The sequence below is a fragment of the Diabrotica undecimpunctata genome, chromosome 1 (assembly GCF_040954645.1).
Source record: "Diabrotica undecimpunctata isolate CICGRU chromosome 1, icDiaUnde3, whole genome shotgun sequence".
NCBI lineage: Eukaryota > Metazoa > Arthropoda > Insecta > Coleoptera > Chrysomelidae > Diabrotica > Diabrotica undecimpunctata.
Window position 1 is genome coordinate 42,788,507 of NC_092803.1, and position 25,246 is coordinate 42,813,752.

A 25,246-nucleotide genomic window follows, 5' to 3' on the forward strand; every position below is an offset into this window, starting at 1 on the left:
CTATTATTAATGTGTTCTTTAAGGTTTGCCTTTAGTCTATTCACTGGTCTGTAAAAAAAATTTTCTCCTTTTTCATGCATGAAAACATTGTTTTGGGTACCCTAAATGCGGAATATACTTCGGGAATAAATGCAGCACATAAACTTTTCATATGATTAAAAAACAATAATATTAGAATAAAAACAATTATAAAACAGCTATAAAGTACTTTGTTTAAGTTTTATGGTAAAAAAACAATATTTTCAAGTACAGGCCATGAAAGTTTCACTAAATCTACATTATTTTGTAGTTTTCTTCTTTTTCATTGTTTTAATTGAAATTTCATTGTAAATCGACTAACAGACAACAGACAATCGATCAACAGCACTGCTGCTGACGATTTCCTATTGTAGTTACTTTCAATGTGTAATATATTGTTGCGAAACCTTTCACCATGCTCATCTGATACTGCATCAAGACTTTCAGGAAAAAAATCCAAGTGCGAATATAAAAACTGGATTTTGAGTGACATATATAAGCAGACAAAAGTTCTTAAATGATGATTTCTCAGTGGTTGTCAGCTTTTGTATTGCCAAGGAAATTATAACACACTTCTATTAGAGTCACCAAAGCTTTTATGCTCTGTTTAACATCAAATTAAATGTTACATACATATATATATATATATACATATATATATATATATATATATATATATATATATATATATATATATATATATATATATATATATATATCGCTTCCTGCATTCAATCGCCTTCTAGAATCTTTCAAAGTTCTTAAAAAATATTTCTAGTGTCACAAATAAAAATCCTAATTACATTAAACATTCCAATGACTTTATTTCTAAAACTAAAAATATTCATGTACCAAATACCTATAAATTAATATCTTTAGAAGTCATTTCACTATACATTAACATCCCAATAAAGCTTGCCACTGATATCATTAAAAAGAAGTGGAATGACATAAAAAAGTACGCTGACATCTCATTTTAAAAATTTCAATCATCAGTAGAGTTAACATTAAACTCACATACTTTTATATAAAGACGAAATATACCAATAAACGGATAGATGTGCAATTGCTGCAAGTGTTTCTGTCAATGCTCAGCTGGTTCTGGAAGATTTGGAGGAATCTCTAAATCTTCCAGAGTTGTTTAGATCGATCAATAACTTATGATTTACTGTTAGTGATCAGTGTAGTAGTGACTAGGATCAGGAGACTGAGATCTTGGAAGCCCTGAAGAAGACATCAAAGGGGATGTCGAAAGCTCGGCGCAATGATAATCGACGCGATTCAACCAGGAAGACTGTTGAATTTATTATTAATTATTGGAAAAGTATTAATCTTAGCTCTAGGTTTAATTCTACCGTGGAAATCTTCGGGAACTTATATATAATTATTGACTTATATAAGTCAAATACAGTAACGGGCTACTGGTAAACACAGACGGTTGAAGATAACCGGAAACGACCCAATACTAACGAAGCAATAAAAAACGGGTGCTTCTTAGTGAGTGTCTTTTATTAAATCAAGCTTTCGCCACATAATTTTGGGCTTCATCAGAACTTGCTGTAATAGAAAAACATTCCTCTGGTTGGGAGATGCGTTTGGTTTGTTTTTAAAAATATGTGTATGTCCATGTCAATTTTATTATACACTAAGAGATAGTGTGGACATTAAGGTAAGATTAAAATAACATCTTTAATTATGATATTATAAAGAATGTTTTTCCATTACAGCAAGTTCTGATGAAGCCCAAAATTATGTGGCGAAAGTTTGACTTTTAATAAAAGACACTCACTTAGAAGCACCCGTTTTTTATTGATTCCTTAGTATTGGGTCGTTCCCGGTTATCTTCAACCGTCTATATATATATATATATATATATATATATATATATATATATATATATATATATATATATATATATATATATATATATATATATATATATATATAATATATCGGGAAAGGGAGTACGACCGTCAAAGTCAATACTAAATGTAGTTCACTATGACAGAAGAATAAAAGAAAGACATCAGCTACTTCATCCTTTTATTGAAGACGTTTCGTTGTTCATCTACAAATTATTTAAATAAACAGATATATATATATATATATATATATATATATATATATATATATATATATATATATATATTATTTTTAGCTTTTAAACATAAGACTCGTAAAAGAAGACATAGGCGACTTCTTTACCAAAATTATTGAAGATTCTATTAAAATGAGAGAGGAAAAAGGATTGGTGAGGCCCGATATGATTCAGTTAATGTTGGAAACGCGAAAAGGAAGCCCAAAAGTTGATGAAAGTACTACTACAGCTGATACTGGATATGCTACTGTTGAAGAACATTTAAAATGTAAGTTCTAATTGAATTCATTTTCTTCCTTAATCGCTATACTTCTTCTTTAGGTGCCGTGTCCATATTCAGACGTTGGCCGTCATTATGTTTACAATTTCCTGAAACCTGTCTCTTTCAGACTGCTGTGCAAACTAATTTTTCCACTGTGGAACCACACCATTGCCCAATAATATACGGCCATGAAAGTTTCTTTCGACCAGTCTATCCCTTTCCCTCTACTTTTCCTTGCATTATAAGGCGAAGTAGATTGTATTACACTGGACGCGAATTGCTACACTAATAGAGATAAAAACCTAGTACTTACCATTCCCTAAATAACTTGAATCTAGTTGATGGCAAAATAAAGAAATTTTTTGCATCTTCTTCAAACCTTATTCCTTTTGTTTTGTTTCATTTTTCTTTTCACATCTTCACTGAGGTACTCTCCATTACTTTGACTTATTTTTTTTTTACAACTTCTCAATATTTTCAGAATTTAAACAATTGAATCGACTGCGCCAATTGAAATGGACTCTAATAAACCAAAGTCGAAAAATAGATTTAAATTGTAGAGAATCAGATAGAAAACTGCGCAAGGAAAACCCGTTAATAACTCAGGCCAAAAGGGTTGCTTGGTAGAATTCATTGCCAGGATTTAAACATCTTCTGTCATAAATCTATAAAGCGTTCCCATTACTCAGTTTAGTCGTCTAAGCCAAATCGAGTAAGAATATGGTGGCAACAGTATAATTATTCTTTGTATTGAAATTAAGCGCCTCACAAAAGCGGGCAATATTTTTATTGCTGTTATAAAGCCTTTAGAAGATTGTACGGCCAATACGTCACGTAAAGTATTTAGTTCCAATCTTAGAATAACTTTCCCAAAAATGAGACGCATTAAGAACTGTATGTATCCTAAAGTTTAAATCTTTTTAACACTAATTATTTTAATTTCCAGCTGAAATAAGGACTGACATCACCAACGAAGATATCGTTGCTCAAGCTCTTGTGTTCTTTTTTGCTGGTTTCGATTCCAGTTCTAATTTAATGACCTTCTTGGGTTATGAATTATGTGTCAATCCAGATATCCAAGACAGGCTTAGAGAAGAAGTTAAAGATACTTTGGAAAACTGTAATGGAAAATTAACATATGAATCTCTTGTAAACATGAAGTACATGGATATGGTTGTGTCAGGTAAATATCTTTTGCTGGAAGCATCTTTTTGGTTCTTTCTATACCGGCTCTAACCTTTCTCTTTAAAAATATAAATCCGCCTTTACAAATATATGCTCTAAAAGCAAAACCCAGAAATCAAGTTTAAAAGTAAGGTAGAGGGTAAGACGAACCTAAATTCAAATTTTCAAGCAAATCCGTCATGACAAGAAAATTACACGCCAAAATACTGGCGTATATACAAAAAAAGGTAAAAAAGAAATAATTAGACTTACTCACAATCAGTTTAATTTTACTACCTCAGACGACCGGTTTCGCTTTCTAAAATTTGCAATGCATCATCAGGTCAGTGGTACAAAGTAAATTAAATGCTGAAATTATAAAAAGCCCATATTAGGCTGCTGTCTTATAAGGATATAGATTAAAAAGGTATAGATCAAAAAAGTTTTAGTAATTATGCCAATATTACATGTCTGTGTTAATTAATATGCATAAATTGCATTAGCAGACAGAGTAACAACCCACAAATTGGTAAGAGAAAAAAGTCTGTTGAATTGTGATACATTAGAAATAAACAAAATACTACTTACATTCCGGCACAAGAATTACTATATGGTGATTGGTGATTCATAGTTCAAACTATCCCTTATTGCTGATAATGAGTGATCTTCGGTCAATGTTGTAACTGTCTAACAACTTAGGTGGAAGTTTCTTGAGGGGATGCGTGTTAACAGATGATGTAGGTCAATGTCATTTGACATCACAATTCTCTTCCTAGCAGAAATTAAATGCTTTTCAATCAAAAGTTTATATTTACAAGTCAAAAAAATTGCACACCCACAAAACAGTACAAGTACTTTCATTCATCGTCATATAACTATCCTCTTTCTTTATTAAAAAATTTCAATAATTTAACACACATTTCAAAATATATCTCTTCAATAAATATAAATAACTATAATAATTTAAATAATATAAAACATCACATTTTCTTTCAACAAACAATAACATATACCTTACTCCTACATCATCTGTTAACACCCATCCCCTCAAGAAACTTCCTCCTAAGTTGTTAGACAGTTACAACATTGACCGAAGATCACTCATTATCAGTAATAAGGGACAGTTTGAACTATGAATCACCAATCACTATATAGTAATTCTTGTGCCGGAATGTAAGTAGTATTTTGTTTATTTCTAATGTATCACAATTCAACAGACTTTTTTCTCTTACCAATTTGTGGGTTGTTACTCTGTCTGCTAATTCAATTTATGCATATTAATTAACACAGACATGTCATATTGGCATAATTACTAAAAATTTTTTGATCTATAACTTTTTTGATCTATATCCTTATAAGACAGTACCCTTATATGGGCTTTTTATAATTTCAGCATTTAATTTATTTTGTACCACTGACCTGATGATGCTTTGCAAATTTTAGAAAGCGAAACCGGTCGTCTGAGGTAGTAAAATTAAACTGATTGTGAGTAATAGACTTACTCACTCATTATTTCTTTTTTATCTTTTTAAAATGGACTCACATAAGCAACACATGCATGACAAAAAAAGGATTCCTTCGCTCCTAAATATTGTGCCCTTATACCTGATGGTCTTAGGTGAACAAATACAGGGATTCTCAAACATTGTGAAAATATTAAAGATTAAAATTTCTAATTATATTAAATATTAGCATTTACATATTCAGACCTCGAATAACTTTTAACTTTTCGAATAATCGATATCATACCGTTTAAAAGTGCAAAATAAGTTTATTTACGTTTCAATTTCCACTTCGAAAATCGTTCTCAAAATATATTTATAAAGAAATTTATAGTACATATTCGAACAAGCAATAAATTCTAATATTCGTGGAGAGTTCAAATAAATTGGGTTATATCCAACACTCAATCGAAGGGAAAAGTATTTAAAAATTGACTGGTATTGCTAAACGTGTTCTAGTTATCTTGATATAATATAATATATTTTTAGAGACCCTAAGAAAATGGCCAGCTATGCCAACATTGGAGAGATGCTGTTCTAAACCATATACTATCGAACCCGTTTTACCTGAAGAAAAGCCAGTTCAACTGATACCAGGCGACGTCATACATCTAGTCATCTACGCAACCCATCACGATCCTGAGCTGTTTCCAGATCCAGAAACTTTCGATCCTGAGAGGTTTAATGAAGAAAACAAAGGCAATATCAAACCTTATTCTTATATGCCATTTGGTCTGGGGCCTAGAAATTGTATCGGCTCAAGATTTGCGCTTGTCGAAACGAAAATTTTGTTTTTCTATATTTTGAGGTATTTTAAAATAGTTCCTGTTGCGAAAACTGATATACCGATCAAGTTGGATAAAAGTATATTTAATCTAGTACCAAAAAAAGGTATTAATGTGGGATTTGAACGTATCAAATCATAATATATTTCATATAGGCTAAAATACTAAAAAGTGTTGAAATTTTTATGATTATATCTTTTCAATGAATTTTGAAAATAAAAAATGTTATTTATTAATAAAGTTTAGCAGTGATCTTTTTGGTATACATATAATTATTGTATGTACTAAACTATTTTTAAGAAAAAGTCATTACATTTGGATTTATTGAAATAAAATTAAAAAGAAGTAGTATTCTACTTTATTTATTTAAACCTGATATTACTAACTAAAGTGCTCAATAGTGGAAGTACCCTAGCGGGCTAAGTATTATTAGAGTTATAATATTAGTTTTTTTAATACGACTTATCTTTTATTATGTTCCTTTTTGGTGTAAAATTATAATATGTTCACTAAAAGAACAGTGAGTAACCTATTTCTAACCTAAACTAACTAAACTTTTCTAAGCTAAGGTGTTGCTCAACAGAATTTCTTTAGTTCTTATCAAGTATCCCCTATTTACATTAAGTTTAACGAATACACTACCGCTCTATGCTCTGCTTTTCTGATATTCTTCTCTGTACTTCATTATTATCATCATTAGTGCCACAACCCAAGTTGAGCATCGACTTTCTAAAGTGGTTTCTCCATTCGGTCCTAATCTATGCAAGTTGATACCAGTTGACATCACCGATTTTCCTGGCATCCTCATCTACACTATCTCCCCATCTCAACCTTAGCCTACCTTATTCTCTAGTTCCCTAGTGGGAATAATACATATAAAATAAGTCGTGCTGGGTAGCTTTCATTTGCTCTGATTTGAAGTCCTACCTACCGCAGGTATCTAATTTTTATTACAATTACTATATCTCTGGTTTATTTATAGTTCAAAGGTATATCAACAAAGACAGATTCAATTTTCAGTTATTGGAACTAGTATTTCTCTCAGAGATTTTCTCTCTAATATTAATTGCTTATGTCCCTCTGTGGCTTGTAACTCTGTAACCTGTCCTTCATGGCATGGGCTTAGTGTTATTTTCGTTGATGACCAGATCCATCTTTCCTGTCCTATTGGAAAGTACAGCGCTTTCTGGATTTGTGAGTCGCACGTGCAACAAGGTCCACGTCATCTGCAAACGCTAATTTTTGGGTAGATTTATTAAAAATTGTACCTCATTTGTTTGTTTCTGCATATATTATAACTTTTTCAAGGGCAATATTAAAAAGGAAGTACGCCAGAGTATCTCCCTGTATAAGTTCTCGAATCTTACTGAATTATTCAGGGTAGAGATAGTACTCAGGGGAGTTTAAATTCTTTTGCAATATCAACTTTCTTCTTGCCTTCCTGTACTTTTTGGATTAAGTTCTTCTCTTCGGCAATCCTCAAACATTTATACTTTCTAGGGCTCATGACTAACAAAATTTTAATCTGTATACCAACGAAAAAGCAACAGTAACTAATAACTAAACAAACCAATTCGTGAGAAGTATGTTTAAGAACTTTACCCAAAGATGATAGAGCTACTACCCTAAAAAAGTTTTTACTTGCTTCCGATTTCACGCAGTTTGATTGATTTATTAGTTCAGTTGAGCGTGGTGTTTTTGCAAAATACAACTCTTATCAGGTATCAGGTAATCAAAGGCCAGCGTACAAAGCTCAAAAGTGACACCCAGAAATTTCTGTTAATAGCTTAGATGCGACACGAGGCGCCCTCAAAGACCATTTTTACGATTTGGGAGCCTTTAAAAGTATCAATATCTGCTGTTGCCGTTATAATATAAGAGTGGTACATCCTACAATTGGCCTAAAATAAACAGGTGCAGTTTTCTGCGCTTCTTAACTACAATATACCTACAATATCCTAATTAACGAAGCCAGTGGATACAACAAAATATAACTTATATTAGATAGCACACAGCTCAAAAATAATATCCAGTGTTGTAACACTGCGTACTACAATGATATATGCAAGGCCAGAATCGCTCACTGTCGAAGAGAATTGGGCGGGGTTTTTGTAAACATATAGAAACTATATCGTATCTTAAATCCAAGCACAATTAGACAATGAATATATATATATATATATATATATATATATATATATATATATATATATATATATATATATATATTAACCCCAAATTTCGAAATTTGTTTACATTGAAAATAATATAGTTATTTATCAACTAGGAATAATAGGGAAATTAAACCTTTAAATAAAATTAAAACACTTCACTACATTTTCATTCTTTGAGTTCATAATCATTTCTGTTTTCTTGAAAGATATAATAAAAATTGGTACAACCTGAATCTGCTCTGTTTCTTTTCTTATTTAATCAGTCAACCAAATGAACCATTGATTCGGCTCCATCCTATATCAATCCACCACCATCCTAGATGAGAGGGAACTAACTAATTAAACTAACGGAACTTTACTTTATAAGTAAAATTGTGGCTTATTTCTAACCAAAATATTGAATTATTTTAATATAAAAATTATCAAATAAAAAAAAATCACAAATAATATTGATTTATACTTCATCTAATTTACATTCCGTTGCACGTCATCGGCGTCATAGCCCGTGACGTCACATGATACCAACACGAAATATTTAGGCGGTACGTGTGTTCTTTTTTAGAATTACTTTGCCGAGTACACTGGCATTACAGCCACTAGACAAATTTTATTATATACGCGTATAAATATTATTTAAAGATTTCTATTAATGTTAACTTAAAGAAATACACAATAATATGTTTCATTTAATTTGTATAAATGCATTATAAAGCGTTTTTATGAGGAACATTTGTTCGGAACACACTGTAACTGTAATCGAACGAAGGTGAAATTTTGGCATAAATTGGTAACACTTATTTGACAGTTGCGGTATTGACACTTTAGTTTTGTTTTTATTATTTACTATTAATTAAACTATGTTGCTTTTTAAACAAGCGGCTCAAATTGTTTTTAACAAGATTATTTTTTAACTCTTGTTTTGTTTCTATTTATTTACATTAAATATTAATTTATTTTGTTGTATAATCCACTTTTGCAATAATTATGTGATCTATTTGATTTAGAATGGATTCAGAAATTTTTTATACTTTGGCAACTATGTCGACTTCGATCTCTGACGTAGATAATGACGTGCAACGGTATGTAAATTAAATGGACTGTAGGTACTTTCCATGTAATAGGATTTAAAAAAAATTAATGTAAACTGTTTAGGGGGGGGGGGTCTGGCGCATTTGTTTAGAGTTTAGATTGACGCCTTTTTTAAAAGTTTGTGTTGACGCCTTTTTTATGAGCCAGTCCGCCCCTGATGTAATCTCCTGTCCTATAATTATCTGCTTGGGGCGATTGTTATTTAAATAATATAGTCCATCAAGTTTGCACTAAAATATAAACATAACTGTTTATAATTAAATGTTTTTAAGATAACTCATTTTCTTTATTAATATTTACAAGGTTTCTTTTCAATAATATCAATTATAAATATTCCTATCACTAAATAAATATATAATTATAAATAAATATCATTAAATAAAAATCGTCAATTCGCATATTAATGCCTGAAAATCTGAACATCAGAACAAGAACATGAACCAGAACTTTTTTGTACTAATTTTTGATGAAAATTTAATAAAAAAAAAACAAAAGTAGATTTATACTGATCGATAGATACAAAATCGCCAATAAGTTTCGTCTTAGCAAAACAATAATAGAAAAAATTTTCATTAAAGTTATTCTTAAAAATGACAAATAGCATTTCACCACATTATAATTAAAAATGGTGTCTTTGGACGTTTTATATAGAAAAAATAACTATAATAATAAAAAAAGAACTAAAAATACTATTAACAAATTGCATTATAATAACAACAATAGGTTTTCGTGTTAAAATTCCAATAATTTTGCTTTCTAGATCTAAGGTATGGCATACAGATCGGATTTTTTAAGAAATACGTTTTATTTCTTCATAAATTTCCCAATCATTACTTCCCAAAATGTTCACATATTGTACAATAGTTATCAAAATCATATAGACAAGACGAAAAGCTCGAAATCGTTCGGAAAAATATTCCCATGAGATTCTTTAGCATAATCACTTTCATGAGATACCCCATAATAAGGTTCAAGAGGTCGTCCAGGCGAAAAGTTGTATTGTAACAAACAAACAAACAAATTGTTACAATCAATTTTTTCAACCTTAACATTTTTTTTTTTAATTTTTGGATCATTCTGAACAAAATAGATTTCTTGTAATTTTTCTGTAAACTTGATCGTTTTCGGGTTATAAACAATTTAAAATTGAAAAAAAAATCGGTTGCCTGTAAAGTCGGTTTTACGGGCGAAGATTTTACGTGACAACGTCTTTTTCTCGGTAGAATATTTATTGATATGAATATTATTAAATTGCACAATAGGAACAAGGAATTGAATGAAAATAAGAATTGCACAAATTTTAACTATAGAAATATATTTTGTTTACTAAAACATTGTACATGTAAACTTAAACTTAACTAATTTCTATTTGAGTGATTTTGTTGAGGATAGGACGATGATAGGAGAAATATGAAATGAAAGGAAGTGTTTCTGCTGTAATGTGTCTTGAACGCCAAGAACGCTCGAGAAAGACAGAGACCAGTGTTCCGTGTAGCTTATCCAATATCGGGAGATGCCTTCGGCAAAATTCGGTAGATTTCGGTAGATCATATGCAATGACGTAAATTATATATATATATATATATATATATATATATATATATATATATATATATATATATATATATATATATATATATATATATATATATATATATATATATATATATATATATATATATATATATATTATAATACAGTGCGTCCAATTAAGTGAACACCATAATGGATTACGCATAATTTTTTTTTTAGTTTTATGACCTAAAACCTAAAATCAATCATCAATTAAATTTTTTGAGCCATATACACGAGGTTTGTCAAAAAATATGAACATAAAATTCATATTTTTTAATAAACTGCCTATATTACTAAAAAAATTTAATATCTGATGATTGTATTCTAAGTTTTAGATCATTCAGAATTTTAAGAAAGAATAACTTTTTTCCATAAAACTAAAAATAGAAAAGTTTCCCATTATGGTGGCGACTTAATGGTTCAAAAGTTAAAGACCTTAAATAATTATGCTGAACTAATTATTAGAAATAAACATAATTCATTGAATTTTGTTTAATAAATAAAGAATCAAATTATTGGGACCAAATTCTCACATCAGCTATTATGATACAAATAAGGTTTAATAATATTTTGAGAAATAGTTATAGGTCATAATATTTACAGAAAGTTAAAACGTTCTGGTTCAAATAGATGTAACAACCATTATCTGCTAATGGATTAAGTCGGCAGTCAAAGAAAACCGACAGCACACACACCGTCATTTAGCTAATAATTTATCACTTGATACTTGAGATTCTTTGAGGATTGAAGAGACGTGTGTGAATGATTATGATTACGGAATGATGTTTATACAATATGTTATTATTAGGTATAAAATTACGAACTTGAATCTCGGGGTATTTCGCTTTCTTTGCATCTTTGCAAATATATTTTTAAACACTATAGGGAAGTATCAAATGAATTTTAATACAAACGTATTAAAAATACCAAGTATTAGGTTACACTGAAAAGTTTTTTGATGGTAACAGAAATAAAAAGATAAATTGTATTATCCGAATTTATTTTCAAGTCATTGTGATATTTGTTTTAAAATTAGGTAGATTCAAGGGGCAGTTCGGTAGATCGGTAGATAGGAATCAAATTCGGTAGATCTACCGAAAAATCGGTAGACGGAACAACACTGACAGAGACACAAGCACGGAAGCACGCACCGATTCAACGCGCCTAATTCTCTAGTGCTGCGCGCGCAGCGGACCGATCATGTTTGAGTGGGAGAGAGACGCAAGGCATTCGCCGGTCCGGCGGGCCTCTCTCTCGTTCGGTGACTCACTGTAACAGACGTGAGCGGGCGTTCCACTTTTTCATGAATGACTCCGAGCCACAACCTAATTTAAGACGTTGTCACGTCAAAAGGTTCAAAACCACAACTAAAAAATATTTTTTTTGAATTCACCAAGGACCTAAATTCAAAATCAAACATTGTTTTATCATTTTCCATAAAGTATTTTGGGCTTATTTAATTTTAAAACCTTGTTTTTAATCTTTAATGAAGCGCTTATGACAGAACGGGCGATCTATGACACAAATTTTTACTGGTTCGAATTCTTATTGTACAAATGAGCGTCCGCCCTGCCATGCATGGTTCAATAGGTTCATTTTTCTGGGTTTTTAGACCATTATGATCAAAAAAGATCTTTTGTAAGTTTTCTTTCAAGTTGATAGTTTTCGAGTTATAAATAATTTAAAACTGAAAAAAACAAACCCAGAATTACGATTTTCAAGACTCAAAACCACAAGTAAAACATATTATTTTTGAAACTATCAAGTGCCCAAATTCAAGTTCAAGACTTCTTCTATCAGCTTCTAATGAAAATTCTGGGTTTATTTTATTTTAAAACATTGTTTGTTATTGTTAATTAATCGCGTATGGCAGGGCGTGTGCTCATTTGTACAATAAGAATTCAAACCAGCAAAAATGTATGCCATAGTTCTTGTTTCTCTCTCTTACACACGCTTACACAACTTGAATTTAGGTCCATGGTGTATTCAAAAATAATATTTTTTAGTTGTGATTTTGAGCCTTGAACTTGAAGTTTTAAATTGTTTATAACTCAAAAACGATCAAGTCTACAGAAAAATTACAAGAGATCTATTTTATTCAGAATGGTAGAAAAAATTCGAAAAAAAAAATTTTTGGTCCAATGAATTCATTGTTACAACTTATTTAAAAAAAAAATGAACAAAAAAATTGAAGAACTTTTCGCCTGGGCGACCTCTTGAACCTTATTTTTGGGTATCTCCTGATGTGAGTATGCAAAACAAATATTCTGGAAATATTTTTCCTAACGAACCCGAGCTTTTCGCCTATTCTATTAGTGTTTTTAAATCGTGTTAGTATGACCCCCGAAAATAATGCAAACGTTGTGGCATTGCATAAAGATGGACAAAATATACGTTATATTGCAAATCATTTGAATATTATCAAAAGTTCCGTCCATGATGCTCTTATGAAGTATCGACAAACTGGAGAATATATTATGAGACCAGCATCTGGCAGAAAAAGGTGCAGAGATCAGTGTGATGAAACTTTGTTAATGATTTCCGCATTACGGAACCGCTCTTTAAGGTGAAATGTTCTCGCAAGTAATTTGTGAGAAGTTCGAGAAACTTATAATAATTAACCACGTACTTTGAAAAGAGGGTTGAAAGTGGTTTACGTTCTCATAAGCCAGTAGCATGACCTAAATTAACAGCAGCTCATCGTGCTAACAGGATGAGATTTACGAATGATCACAGAGTGTGGACTGTTCAGTAATTTAGTGTTAAAATGTTTTATGGCGAGTCCCGTTTTTGCTTACGATCTCCAGGTGGACGCGAACTTGTATAGAGGAGACCCGGAGAATAAATTGCACCATGTCGTATGTCACTCAAAACGCCTATTGGTGACGTAGATGATAATATGGTATGTGCGGGTATTTTTTTCAATGGATGCACCAAATTAACTTTCATCGAACATGGAAATCTAAAAGCAGATAAATACATACGAAAGTATCTGGAGGACCACGTTGTCCCCCACGCCCCTTTCGTTGGGGATAATTTCTTATTTATGCAGCATAATGCTACAGTATTTACGTAGTCTTAAACTACCTAAATACTGTCGGGATTCCCGTTTTACATTGGCTCTCTTGTAGCCCTGACATGAATCCATTAGAACATTTATGGGACATTTTAGAGAAAAATATTAAAAATACGTCTAGGCGTACTAAAATCCTCAACAGATGTAGGGGGGCAATACCCGATACTAAACCTAAAAAAAAAACAGCCTACTGTGAGCAATTAAATTTTTTTCTTTTGTTTAATTTTTCAAACAATGTTAAGTTTTTTCGTTAGTTATTACTTTTTTGGATTACTTATTTTTCCTATTATTACTTTTTTAGTGTTTTAAATAAACGATTTCTATTATTAATGTTTACTTTCTCTCCTCATCTAAACCACTTGATACTTACATAATTACAAGAAACGTACAAAATGCAAGTACATATCTGGATTTTTTGACCAGGAGTGTATTTCAGATTTTAATTATTTATTGGTTGATATTTTTGCTTCGAAATGATTAGAGTTTATATAAAACATACAACATTTTTTAAGACCCATACAAAACAACTTAAATGTTACTTACGGATTACCTACTATTAATATTGACGTATAGCCCACTCTGGTTAAAAAAAAAGGTGGAAAAATGTTTCGCAGATATCTGAAGCTTTTAAGACATAGGTGGGGGATACTAGATGATGAATAGATGAAAAGATACTCCTAGTTTTACCTTGCGTTTTTTTTAGCAATAATTTATGGTCACAATTTGATTTTTTTGTCTATAAATTTTTTCCCTTCTATTTTAAATAAACAATATTTATGTCATTTTTTTATTTCAAGAATATCTTTATTTTCTCGTTTTTTAATTAAAATTGATAAATAATTTACAGAGATATTTGCAAAAAAGCAGTTTTTTTGCACTAATTTATAAATTTTATTAATTTTTTTATTAACAAAATAAAATGGTATTAATACATTTAAACATCAAGGAATTACCATATTTTAGATTTTTGCGAAATTTCTTCCCGATCATTCAAATATTTTATAGGTTATTTAATTTGTTTATCCTTGAGGCTAATTATTTAAACTATTGAGCTTGCCCTATGCATGATGGTAGACACATTCAGCAAATTTCATAGGATTCTTTAAGACTTAGACTATCTCAGAAGTTAAATGCATATTGAGTTTTCATCGAAATTATTTACAAAATAAACGTTTGAAAAAGGGGTATGTTTTTTACTTATAAACAATTGTAATAACTTCTATATTTTTCAAACTACAGACTTGTACGTACAACCATTGGATAGCTGGTAAAAAAGCTCACATTAAAAAATAAAAACCTTCTATGACCAACAGGAACGAAGTTAGTGACTATTTTTAAAAAAATCATATCTCCATTGTTTATAAACATTAAGAAGTAAAATTTGCACAAATTTTGAATGAAAATCTAAACTTTATATTGAAACTTATAGCTATAAAATTTATCTAATTTTTCGAAACGACGATACTTTCGAAAGATCGACATAGGAAAGTGGAGAGGATATGTGTTTCAGCTCCGTTTTTTTTTCGGCATCGGAACTTCAAATTGCAACACGTAGGAAAAATTTACATTATCTCGGCTTCCTTTGCAGCTGCAAGCCTCTTTTTTTTTATTCTGGGGTAGCTTCTCGAAATATGAATAACTACATAGTTTTCACTGGCCGGAAAATATGGGAAAACTCGGAAAAATTGAGTCCATTTGAAATTCACCCTAAATACTTACTTTTTTTTTAATTTGCTCGAATAGTATGTCGCAGTATTAATAATGATGACATAATTTTCACCCCCCATAAATCTCGGAAAATTCCGGAAAATCAACATGTTTTTTCATTTTATACCAATGATGTAATAATACTTATATATTTTATAAATTAAATTTCAGGTAATTTTTTACACATTATGTTATTATATTCCTTATATTAATTATAATTGTTTATATTTTTATAATTAACAATATTGATTTTTATTCTATTTTTCTTACAAATATGATATACAATATTAATCTAATCTGCCTTACTGCTTTGATGAAATAAGTCGATTTTTTCATCACTTGCCTTATTAAATTTTGCAATGTTTATTGAATTTTACTTTTTTTATTTTCTTTACATACATTGGTTTAAAAGTTAAAATTTGGTTCATTTATTCGACTTCACTGTCAGGTCTGAACCTTTTCGTTGCAGGTTGTTTGTCTTCACTTATTAAGTCAGTCTTTCCATACATTAACATATTAATGGGCGATCTTAATGCCAAGGTGGGTCAAGGTAAGGTAGGAGAACAAGTAGGAAAATATGGGCTTGGAAACAGAAATGACAGAGGAGATCGATTGATTCAATTTTGCCAAAGTGAAGACTTCGTAATAAATACCTTTTTCAAATTACCTCCCTCCTCGACGGTTATATACATGGACATCTCCACAACATACCAAAGAAAAAATAGTGAGAAATCAAATAGACTACATTGTGATAGCAAGGAGGTATCATAATGCTGTTAAATGTACTAAGACGTACCCAGGAGCTGATATAGGCTCAGATCATAACCCGGTAGTTACTGTGATAGAGGCGAGACCAAAAAAGATTAGAAGACCACACAGAAAGGCACTAGATTTAAATAAACTTAGAAACAAAAATATACGACAAGAAACAGGAGAAGAAATAAATGAAAACCTCCGTTCAGTGCAGCAACAAATTAACGATACAAACAACGTAACGTACAAATACGAAACATCTTACAAAAACAACAACAAAGAATAAGGGGTTGATGACACAAGATATACTAGACTTGATGGAACAAAGAAGAAAGATGAAGAATTACCCAGACAAATACAAAGAAATAAATAAACACATAAAAAAGAGAATAAAAGAAGCCAAAGAGGTGTGGATTAAAGAACAATGTGAAGAAATGGAAACCTATGAGAAAAAGTACGATGCGTTCAATATGCACAAGAAAGTAAAAGAGATAACAGGAAGCATAAAGAAATGCCAAATAGGTAAACTTAAAGACAAAGATGGAAATCTTATTGTAGATCTAGAGAATAAAATAAAAAGATGGACAGAATACCTGAATGAATTATTTGAAGACGATAGAAACAACTTAACTCAGATAATCTATGCAACTGGGCCAGACATATTGAAAGAAGAAGTAGAATACGCAATAAGAAACGCTAAAATGAAAAAGCAAATGGACCTGATGAAATTCCTACAGAACTGTTGAAGCCTTTGAATGATAAATCCGTAACCATAATATTAAATTTTGCAGCGAGAAGCTAAAACAGTTTCCCCTCCACTTTCCTATGTTGATCTTTCGAAAGTAACTTCGTTTCGAAAGGTTTTAAGTTTCGAAAAATTGGATGAATTTTATAGCTATTAAATTCAGTATAAAGTTTAGATTTTCATTCAAAATTTGTGCAAATTTTACTTCTTAATGTTTATAAACAATGAAGATATAATTAACAAAAGAATTGTCAGTAACTTCGTTCCTATTGTTCATAGAAGATTTATTTTTTTTGTTGAATGTGAGTTTTTTTACCATATATCTAATAATTATACGTACAAGTCTGTAGCTTGAAAATTATAGAAGTTATTACAATTGTTTATAAGTAAAAAACATACCACTTTTTCAAACGTTTATTTTGTAAATAATTTCAATGAAAACTCAATATTCATTTAACTTCTGAGATAGTATAAGTCTTAAAGAATCCTATGAAATTTGTTAAATGTGTCTAGCATCCTTCATAGGGCAAGTTCAATGGTTTAAATAATTAGTCCCAGGGATAAACAAATTGAATAACTTTTAAACTATTTGACCGATCCGGGGGAAATTTCGCACAAATTTAAAGGACGGTAATTCCTCAACGTTGAAATGTATTAATAACATTTTATTTTGTTAATAAAAAAATTAATAAAATTTATAAATTAGTGCAAAAAAACTGCTTTTTTGCAAATATCTCCGTAAATTATTTATCAATTTTAATTGAAAAAACGGGAAAATAAAGATATTCTTGGTATAAAAAAAGGTATAAATATTGTTTATTTAAATTATAAGGAAAAAAAACTTATAGATAAAAAATCAAATTCTGACCATAAATTATTGTTTAAAAAAAAACGCAAGGTAAAAATAGGAGTATCTTTTTATCTATTCGTCATCTAGTAACCCCCACCTATGTCTTAAAAGCTTCAGATATCTGCGAAACATTTTGCCGTGAAATCGATGATTTTTGTATAACCAGACTGGGCTAGTATCCCTTTGGTCAGAATAAGTGCAAAAAGAGTGCATTAGTACTTAACTACGTTAGTTACCAAAATAGATTTATTACACCAAATAAATCTATCTGTAGTTGATTCTCTAACCCTTGCACTTAACGATAATAGAGAAAAAAAATTATATATATATATATACTAAAACTATTCGAATAATTAATTTACTAGTAGTTAATAAGAAAATTCACTTACTAGTTATTAAGAAAATAAGGGAAAGCGTCCAAAATTAATTTCCGATAGTCTAAACTAGTGATTTTAATATTATATAAAAGGTAAAGTATTGCTAGTTTGATGGTTGTAGAATAGAAGTGAATAAGAGTTATCTATAATTTTTCTTGCCTTTATCGCTGTCCCCAATCGACTTACCTTATTTTTTATATGTTCTTCATGTTTTTTGTTCAATTTTTCTTTTTTATAGATCCTATAGATATATCATGTAGCTAATGATGTTATATTAATTTGTTCTTATGTTTTTTTTTTAATTATACCATTTTTTAGTTATATTCTTTCTTACTCACACTGTATATTATTTCTCTATTGTATTAATGGCAAAATTGAGATAAATTCATTTAAGTTTAATAAATATTACTTTCAGCCTAATAATAGAATGATACCTACTTTATTATATGCAATCGACATTTTCTTAGCCTCTTTAGTCGATTACCAAGTAGGATAAGCAAATCTCATTTATAAAACATTAATGTTTTGTATTTTGCGAACGATTTCTGAAGTGTAAATCAAAATGTCAAATAAACTTATTTTTAAGTAAAAGTATGGCTTATTTTTAACAACAATAATAAATTGCATTAAGATAACACAAGAAAATAACTTCGTAATAAGCTTTTTATTGCATTGTAAAAACCAAAATTGTATATTTGAGTCTAACAATAAAACACTGAAAAATTTTGATTTCAACACCTCAATACTTCAACAAAATTTATTATTACTACAGCTGTTTCGTCAGAGTGCCTTTCACAAGTGATGTGTTTTTACTATGCGTCTACACTTTATAGTCTTTAGCTGAATAAGTTGAGGGGAGAGATGTTTGTTTTAAGTTTATTTGTATTTTTTACTGTATTTGTTAGTTTAATAATTTCCATAGATTATAATAAAGATAGCTTAAGGCCTTTATTTTGGTGAATAAAGGACTGATTATGATCCAGAAGGTGAAGTGCGTACGTAGAATTTGTTTTTCTATTATTTAAACCACTTTGTGTTCTGATATACGTTTATTAAAAGTTCTACCAGTTTGGCCTATATAATTTTTTGGGCAGTCAACACATATAGGTTTGTATACACCACTGTTTAACTCTTCTTTTCTTTTGGCTCTTGTTGTTCCTAATATATTTGCTTAAGTTACACCAGAAAGCTGGTTTTATTCCTTGCCTTTTTATGTGTTTGGCTATTTCTGTTGATATATTGCCTGTATATATAATCGTGCAGAAAGTTATTTATCTGGTGGTGGGAAGACTAATTGCAGGACTTTCTTATACAATTTTAGTTTAAAATTTTGGTTATTGTTTGTTCGTTGTATTCATGTTTACTGATATTTGCTTCTATCTCGAAGTTATTTTTGACATGGGAATTTTTGTTAATACATATATGTAACATGCTATGGTATGCTACCAATTTTTGTTGTGTAGAATGGGATGATGAATTGTGTAAAGTGGCGTCAGTGTAGGTTTATGAAATACGGAAAACTCATGTTTGTTTTCAGGTCTGATAATTTTTAAATCTATAACATATATGGATTGATTATGTTCTGTTTCTATTGTAAATCCAATATGACTATCTTCTTCTTAGAGTGCCGTCTTACTAGGAAGGCTTGCAATCATAAGGCTATTTTTATTTTTGAACTTGCTGATCTAAACAAATCAATCGATCTGCATTGACACCAATCACGTAGATTCTTCAACTAAGAATTCTGCCTTCGAGCAACAGATCTTCTTCCTTGAATCTCTCCCTGTATTATGAGTCTCAAAATTTCATATTTTGGTCCCCTCATCAGGTGGCTCAGATATTCCAGTTTTCTTGTTTGTATAGTGGTGGTTAATTGGGTTTCTTTACCAATCCTCTCCAGTACTTCTTTATTTGTAATTCTACCAGTCTATGATATTTTAAATAGCCTGCAGTATAACCAGAGTTCGAAAGTATCAATTCTTTTTAAATTGCATTTTTTTAATGTCCAAATCTGAGGTCCATATCTCTCTTCAATCCTGACCTCCCGGAGGGAGTGTAGTGAGGGTCATGTCGTGTATTGTCCGTCTCCAAAGATCACTGTCTTTGATCATTTCTTTTAACTTTCTATGTTATCTTGTCTGCTCTCATAGCATGTCCAAAGTATTTTAATTGTTGGAGATTTATGTTGCTGGTTAGCAGTTTTCTGACTTTTAGCTCAATTAGAATTGAATTATTTGTCCTGTGGTCGGTAGACTGAATTCGTAACATTTTTCTCCAGTAGAACATTTCAGTGGCGTCTATCTTTCTTGTTTCCACTTATCATAGGGAACAAGATTCACATCCATATGCCAGTATTGGCAATATTAAGCAGTTGATCATCCTCATTTCTAGAGTTCGTGAAATTTGAGGGTTTGTAATCAATAATTCCAGATGTAAATATGAGATCACAACCTCAAACCGGACAATCGTGGTTATGTGTCGATAATTGTTATGTAGTCTATCAACTATTTGTCTTTAATATGCTTAACTGCAGACCAAATATTTGACTTTCGTTTTTAACCAGTCGCATGGGATCAATTAACTCTTCTTTACTATTTGCAAGAAGGGCTGTGTCGTCTGCAAAACTTGGGTTATTTATTTTTTGGCCATTTATTGAGATGCCCTTTCTCATTCTTCAAGCGCTCTTCTCATAGCATGCTCCCCATATATATTTATTAATTATGTAGACTTGTTTAGGATAGAATTCATTTGAGAGTGTGTCAAAGGCTTAAACTGTTCCACTAGTGTGTTCGTACAGCTCATTTAACGGTTATAGCGGTTAACGTCTTACTTAACCTAAAAAAGCGTTTTATATGTCATTAACCGTTATCTGTCTTAAAACTGAGTTAATTTACATTTTTTTGTGACTAAACTAATGTGTCTGGTATTTATTTATTACATAATATACACATTGTAGGCAAAATATCGTTTTATTCAGTTTCTAGCCATTTTTTTGTTTTCTTATTAGGTAAGCACGTACACATTGCAAACCTTAATACCTTACGTAATCACAATTTGTAGTAAAAAATTCCGAGAAGCCATGTGCATTACAATTTTTTGTTTAGAAAATACCGCGATTTAATTTTACCGTACCCAATACTATAAATAATATGATGTTTTATTTTGATTAAATATTATTTATACCAATAAACACCCATTTAAATATTATCATCTTCTAATAATAATTTTATTCAAAATAGGAGTACATCCCTTAATAATATTATTTAACCTTGTAAATTGATTTTAGTCGTAGTAATAATTAGGGATACGCGAAGCGCATGCTCGTACGGTTTAAGCCGCGGAGGTCAAGTTTCTACCGTTATCAGTTATAAGCGAAATTAAGTGTTGTGGTACGCCTACTTCTTTTAGTATCTGCCATAAGTATTGCCATTTGACCCTGTCGAACGCTTTGCAATAATCTATAAAACAAATGTATAGTGAGATATTGAATTCCTTAGATTCTTCTATTATTTGTGTTATGTACAGAAGATGTTCTCGAGTACATCTACCTTTGGTAAATCCAGTTTGCTCTTGGTATTTCTCTTTATAGGAAAGTTTTCAGTCTCTCATTGGTTATGTGTAGCATTATGTTGCTGGCATGTGAGATAAGAGAGATGGTTCTTTAGTTGCCGCATTTAGGGTAACTGCCTTTTTTATATATTGCCCCTATTGTAGATTTTGTCCAGTCGTTAGGCCATTGCTTGGAATGCCATATTTTGTTACAGAATTTGTTCCGGTTTCTTCTGTAGCTTTGAGCATTTCTGCTGTTATCATAGCTGAACCTGGTGCCAGGGCCGCCGCTACCATGTGTGCCAAGTGTGCACCGCACACGGGCGGCCAACAATAGGGGCGGCCAAAAGCAGTCCACTGATGATAATACTTTTTTAAAACAAAAATAAATTCAAATAATTAAATAGTAATGATTCAGATAATTCTGTGAGCTCTAATATTCCAAACAATAATAATTATTCAGTACGTGATAATACTTAAATGCGTTTCATTTATTATGTCTACTCCTTTTTTTCATCCTAATCTAAAAAAAAATGTCAGAAAATATTACTTATTGTATGAACTGCCGCCCTTTTGCAGGTACAGTCCTAAAGCAGTTTCGGGAATACTTTTTAATTCAAAGCGGCTGGAGGCTTTCGGACTTCAGTTATTTGATATTTCACACGTAGATACTTTACAAGAATTTAGGCAAGTGGTTGTAAAGTTTCTGTTATAATATTGTTCCTATGGTTATGTTTATAGATGGGTTATTATGTCTTATGTTCAGTCTTAGTTGAGAATTCGATGAATTTAGACATGCTTTTGATAAACTATTTTGTTTGTAAAATATAGTAGTGTACCCGTTTCTTTTGCACAGTAGGTAATGTATTTCGAAGTAACATCGAGATCAGAACAATTTTATTCGTATACGCGTTACGGCTACATATTATTTGGCGAAACATTATTTGGACAACTTATTTGCAGTGTTTTTGGATTTATTTTGTTAAATTCACCCGGCTTTGTTCTTAAGTGATGATTTCAAAATGTCCGAAAGAAAAAGAAAACGACTTTCAGGTTTTTAATATAGAAAAATAAAAGAGGCAAAAACTGAGGAGAAAAAAAACTTAAGCGGTGCACTGGAATCATTTTTGATGAAAAACATACATGAAAATATAGAAGACTCGGATATACATTTAGGACCTTCAACTTCAAGCGAAGTCCAAACCATAGAAAAAAGTACCAAACAATTGAATATTCCTCCCAATAGAGATGGATGATTTGATGATAATAATAGCGATAGTGCGAGTGCTGATGCTGAAACGCCTGAATCTAAAACCACCAACCAAGACAGAACAATGTTCCAGTTAATCTGGATTGTAGTGTAGGAAGCTTCAGCATATACTTGGTTTCAGATGATCCCGAAAAATGGCCTGCAAATATGGATCCAAGTGAAGTTCAATTTGTTGTTGAAAATTTTCCTCAGCAAATTACAAAAATTAACTTCCCCAGAGATACAAATAATAGGAAATTTTCAGAAACTTATTATTATCGCACATTACCTAATCAAGACCAAATTCATCGCCAGTGGTTACTTTACTCATTATCACTAAATAGTGTTTTTTGTACACCTTGTAAACTGTTTTGTTGTGATGAAAGCAGCAGACAATTACTTAGAGGATGTAATGAGGTAAGTAACTGGCAACATTTAGCTATTATTTTAAAAAGACATGAATGACATGAATCCGGTGCAGCTCATGTAAAATATTCTCAAAAACTGTTTAACTATCTACAACATTAAAAAAAAGGATTAACCGTTGACTCTGCTCATCAAAAATTATATGAAATGGAGAAAAAACATTGGGACGCACGTAGAACAAATAACAATTGTAGTAAGATTTGTTTCTGCTTTCTGCAATGTTATCTATAGAACATGAAGTGTGGGCGACATTGGACATTAAAGATATTGTCAAAAAGTTTTCCGAGACGAAAGCCCGAAAAGTGCGTTTTTAGTTTTTTTATGTGTTTATGTTTCTATTCACGGTTTATTTTAATTAAATGGACGTTTAAATTAGGATATTAGGATATACATATTCTGGACGTTGGATCATGGTTATTAAATTAGGATAATGGACGTTTAAATTAGGATATTAGGATATACATTAGGATAATATATGGACGTTGGATCATGGAGATTAGTCTAAATATTCAAGTAAGTATTTATCTATTTACAAATTATTATTGTTATATTATACATCTTCTGCACATTTCTTTAAATAATAGTATGTATGTCTAAAGTGTTGGAAGGGGGGCGGCAAATATTAAGTTGCACACGGGCGGCCAATACCTTAGCGGCGGCCCTGCCTGGTGCTTTATTATACTTCAGTTTACTGATCGCCAGTCTTCTTCCATTCTCGGAGATGTTAGGATCTTTTTATATTTCTTCAGTAATTTGGTGAACAAGTTCTTGACGTTGATCATCTTTAAATAGATTTCGGAAATATAACCTACATGTCTCTGCTATATCTTCTCTGTTGGTTCTTAGGATTCATGTGTCGTTTAAAGGTCCAAGTTCTGGCTTTAAAGTCTCTTGTTATTTATCGTATTTTTCTAAATAGATTTAAATTTCTTTACATGTATTATTATAGTATTGTTGTTTATCGGCTTTACATCTTCGTTTTATTTCTTTGTTGAGGTCTCTTAAACTAGCTTCTTCTCTTTTCCGATGTACACCACTTAGACAAAGATTTCTTTTATTCTCGACTATTTTAAGGGCTTCATCTGTTATCCAGTGTTTTCGTTTCACTGGATTATTGATCTTTTGGCGATTATTTGGTGTTGTTACACAATGTTAGAGGGCATACTTTATTGCACTTCTTGGAAAAGGTTGTCCTTCTTTCTTAGTTCCACTCTCTTTGTCTCTCTCCGTTTATTGGGAATTTTAAGTTTGAGCTTTACTTTAGTAAAGTTTAGATTGATGATCTCCAGCGAATATTAGTGAGGATGTAGTCAATTTTATTTATAGACCTATCTCCAAGACTTTTCAACGTATAAAGTAAGCGTACATGGTGTTTAAATCGAGTTTTTTTAATAAAATAATTATTTGTGATAGCAAGCTCGATTAAGCGGTCTCTTCTTTTGTTTCTCTGACCTATGCCAAACTTTCCCAGTAAATTATTTAGGTCATCATTGTGTGTAGTGTTTCAGACTTTTGCGTTAAAGTCGCCGCATGTTAAGGTTAGCTCTTTATTTGGAATGTTGGTAATTGTTGTTTCCAATTTTTCGTACAATTCCTCGACTGTTATGTAGTCTGCTCTACTGGTTGGCACATAAACTTGTATGATATTCAGTTTATGTGGTTTGCCTTCGAGTTTAAGGAGAACTGTTGTATTGCTCACAGCTTTAAAGTTGACGATAGACTTTTGTAATCTTGGTGAGAACAGAATGGCAACATCTGTATGGATTTGGGTCTCACTGCCAGAGAAGTATCATTGTGTGTTCTAAAATGGCCCTCTCCTAACCAATACATTTCGGCGTGTCCAGAGA

The 25,246-nt window shown here is 30.9% G+C and overlaps 1 protein-coding gene across 1 annotated transcript in view; it reads left to right on the top strand.

Moving 5' to 3' along the window:
- LOC140442171 (uncharacterized) overlaps nucleotides 1–25,246 on the top strand; it is a 61,739-nt gene that overhangs the window by 13,497 nt on the left and 22,996 nt on the right. The window contains exons 4-6 of the mRNA XM_072533262.1: nucleotides 2,177–2,384; nucleotides 3,325–3,561; nucleotides 5,534–5,968. Of these exons, the coding sequence (XP_072389363.1) occupies nucleotides 2,177–2,384; nucleotides 3,325–3,561; nucleotides 5,534–5,968 (880 nt within the window). The remainder of the gene's footprint in view (nucleotides 1–2,176; nucleotides 2,385–3,324; nucleotides 3,562–5,533; nucleotides 5,969–25,246) is intronic.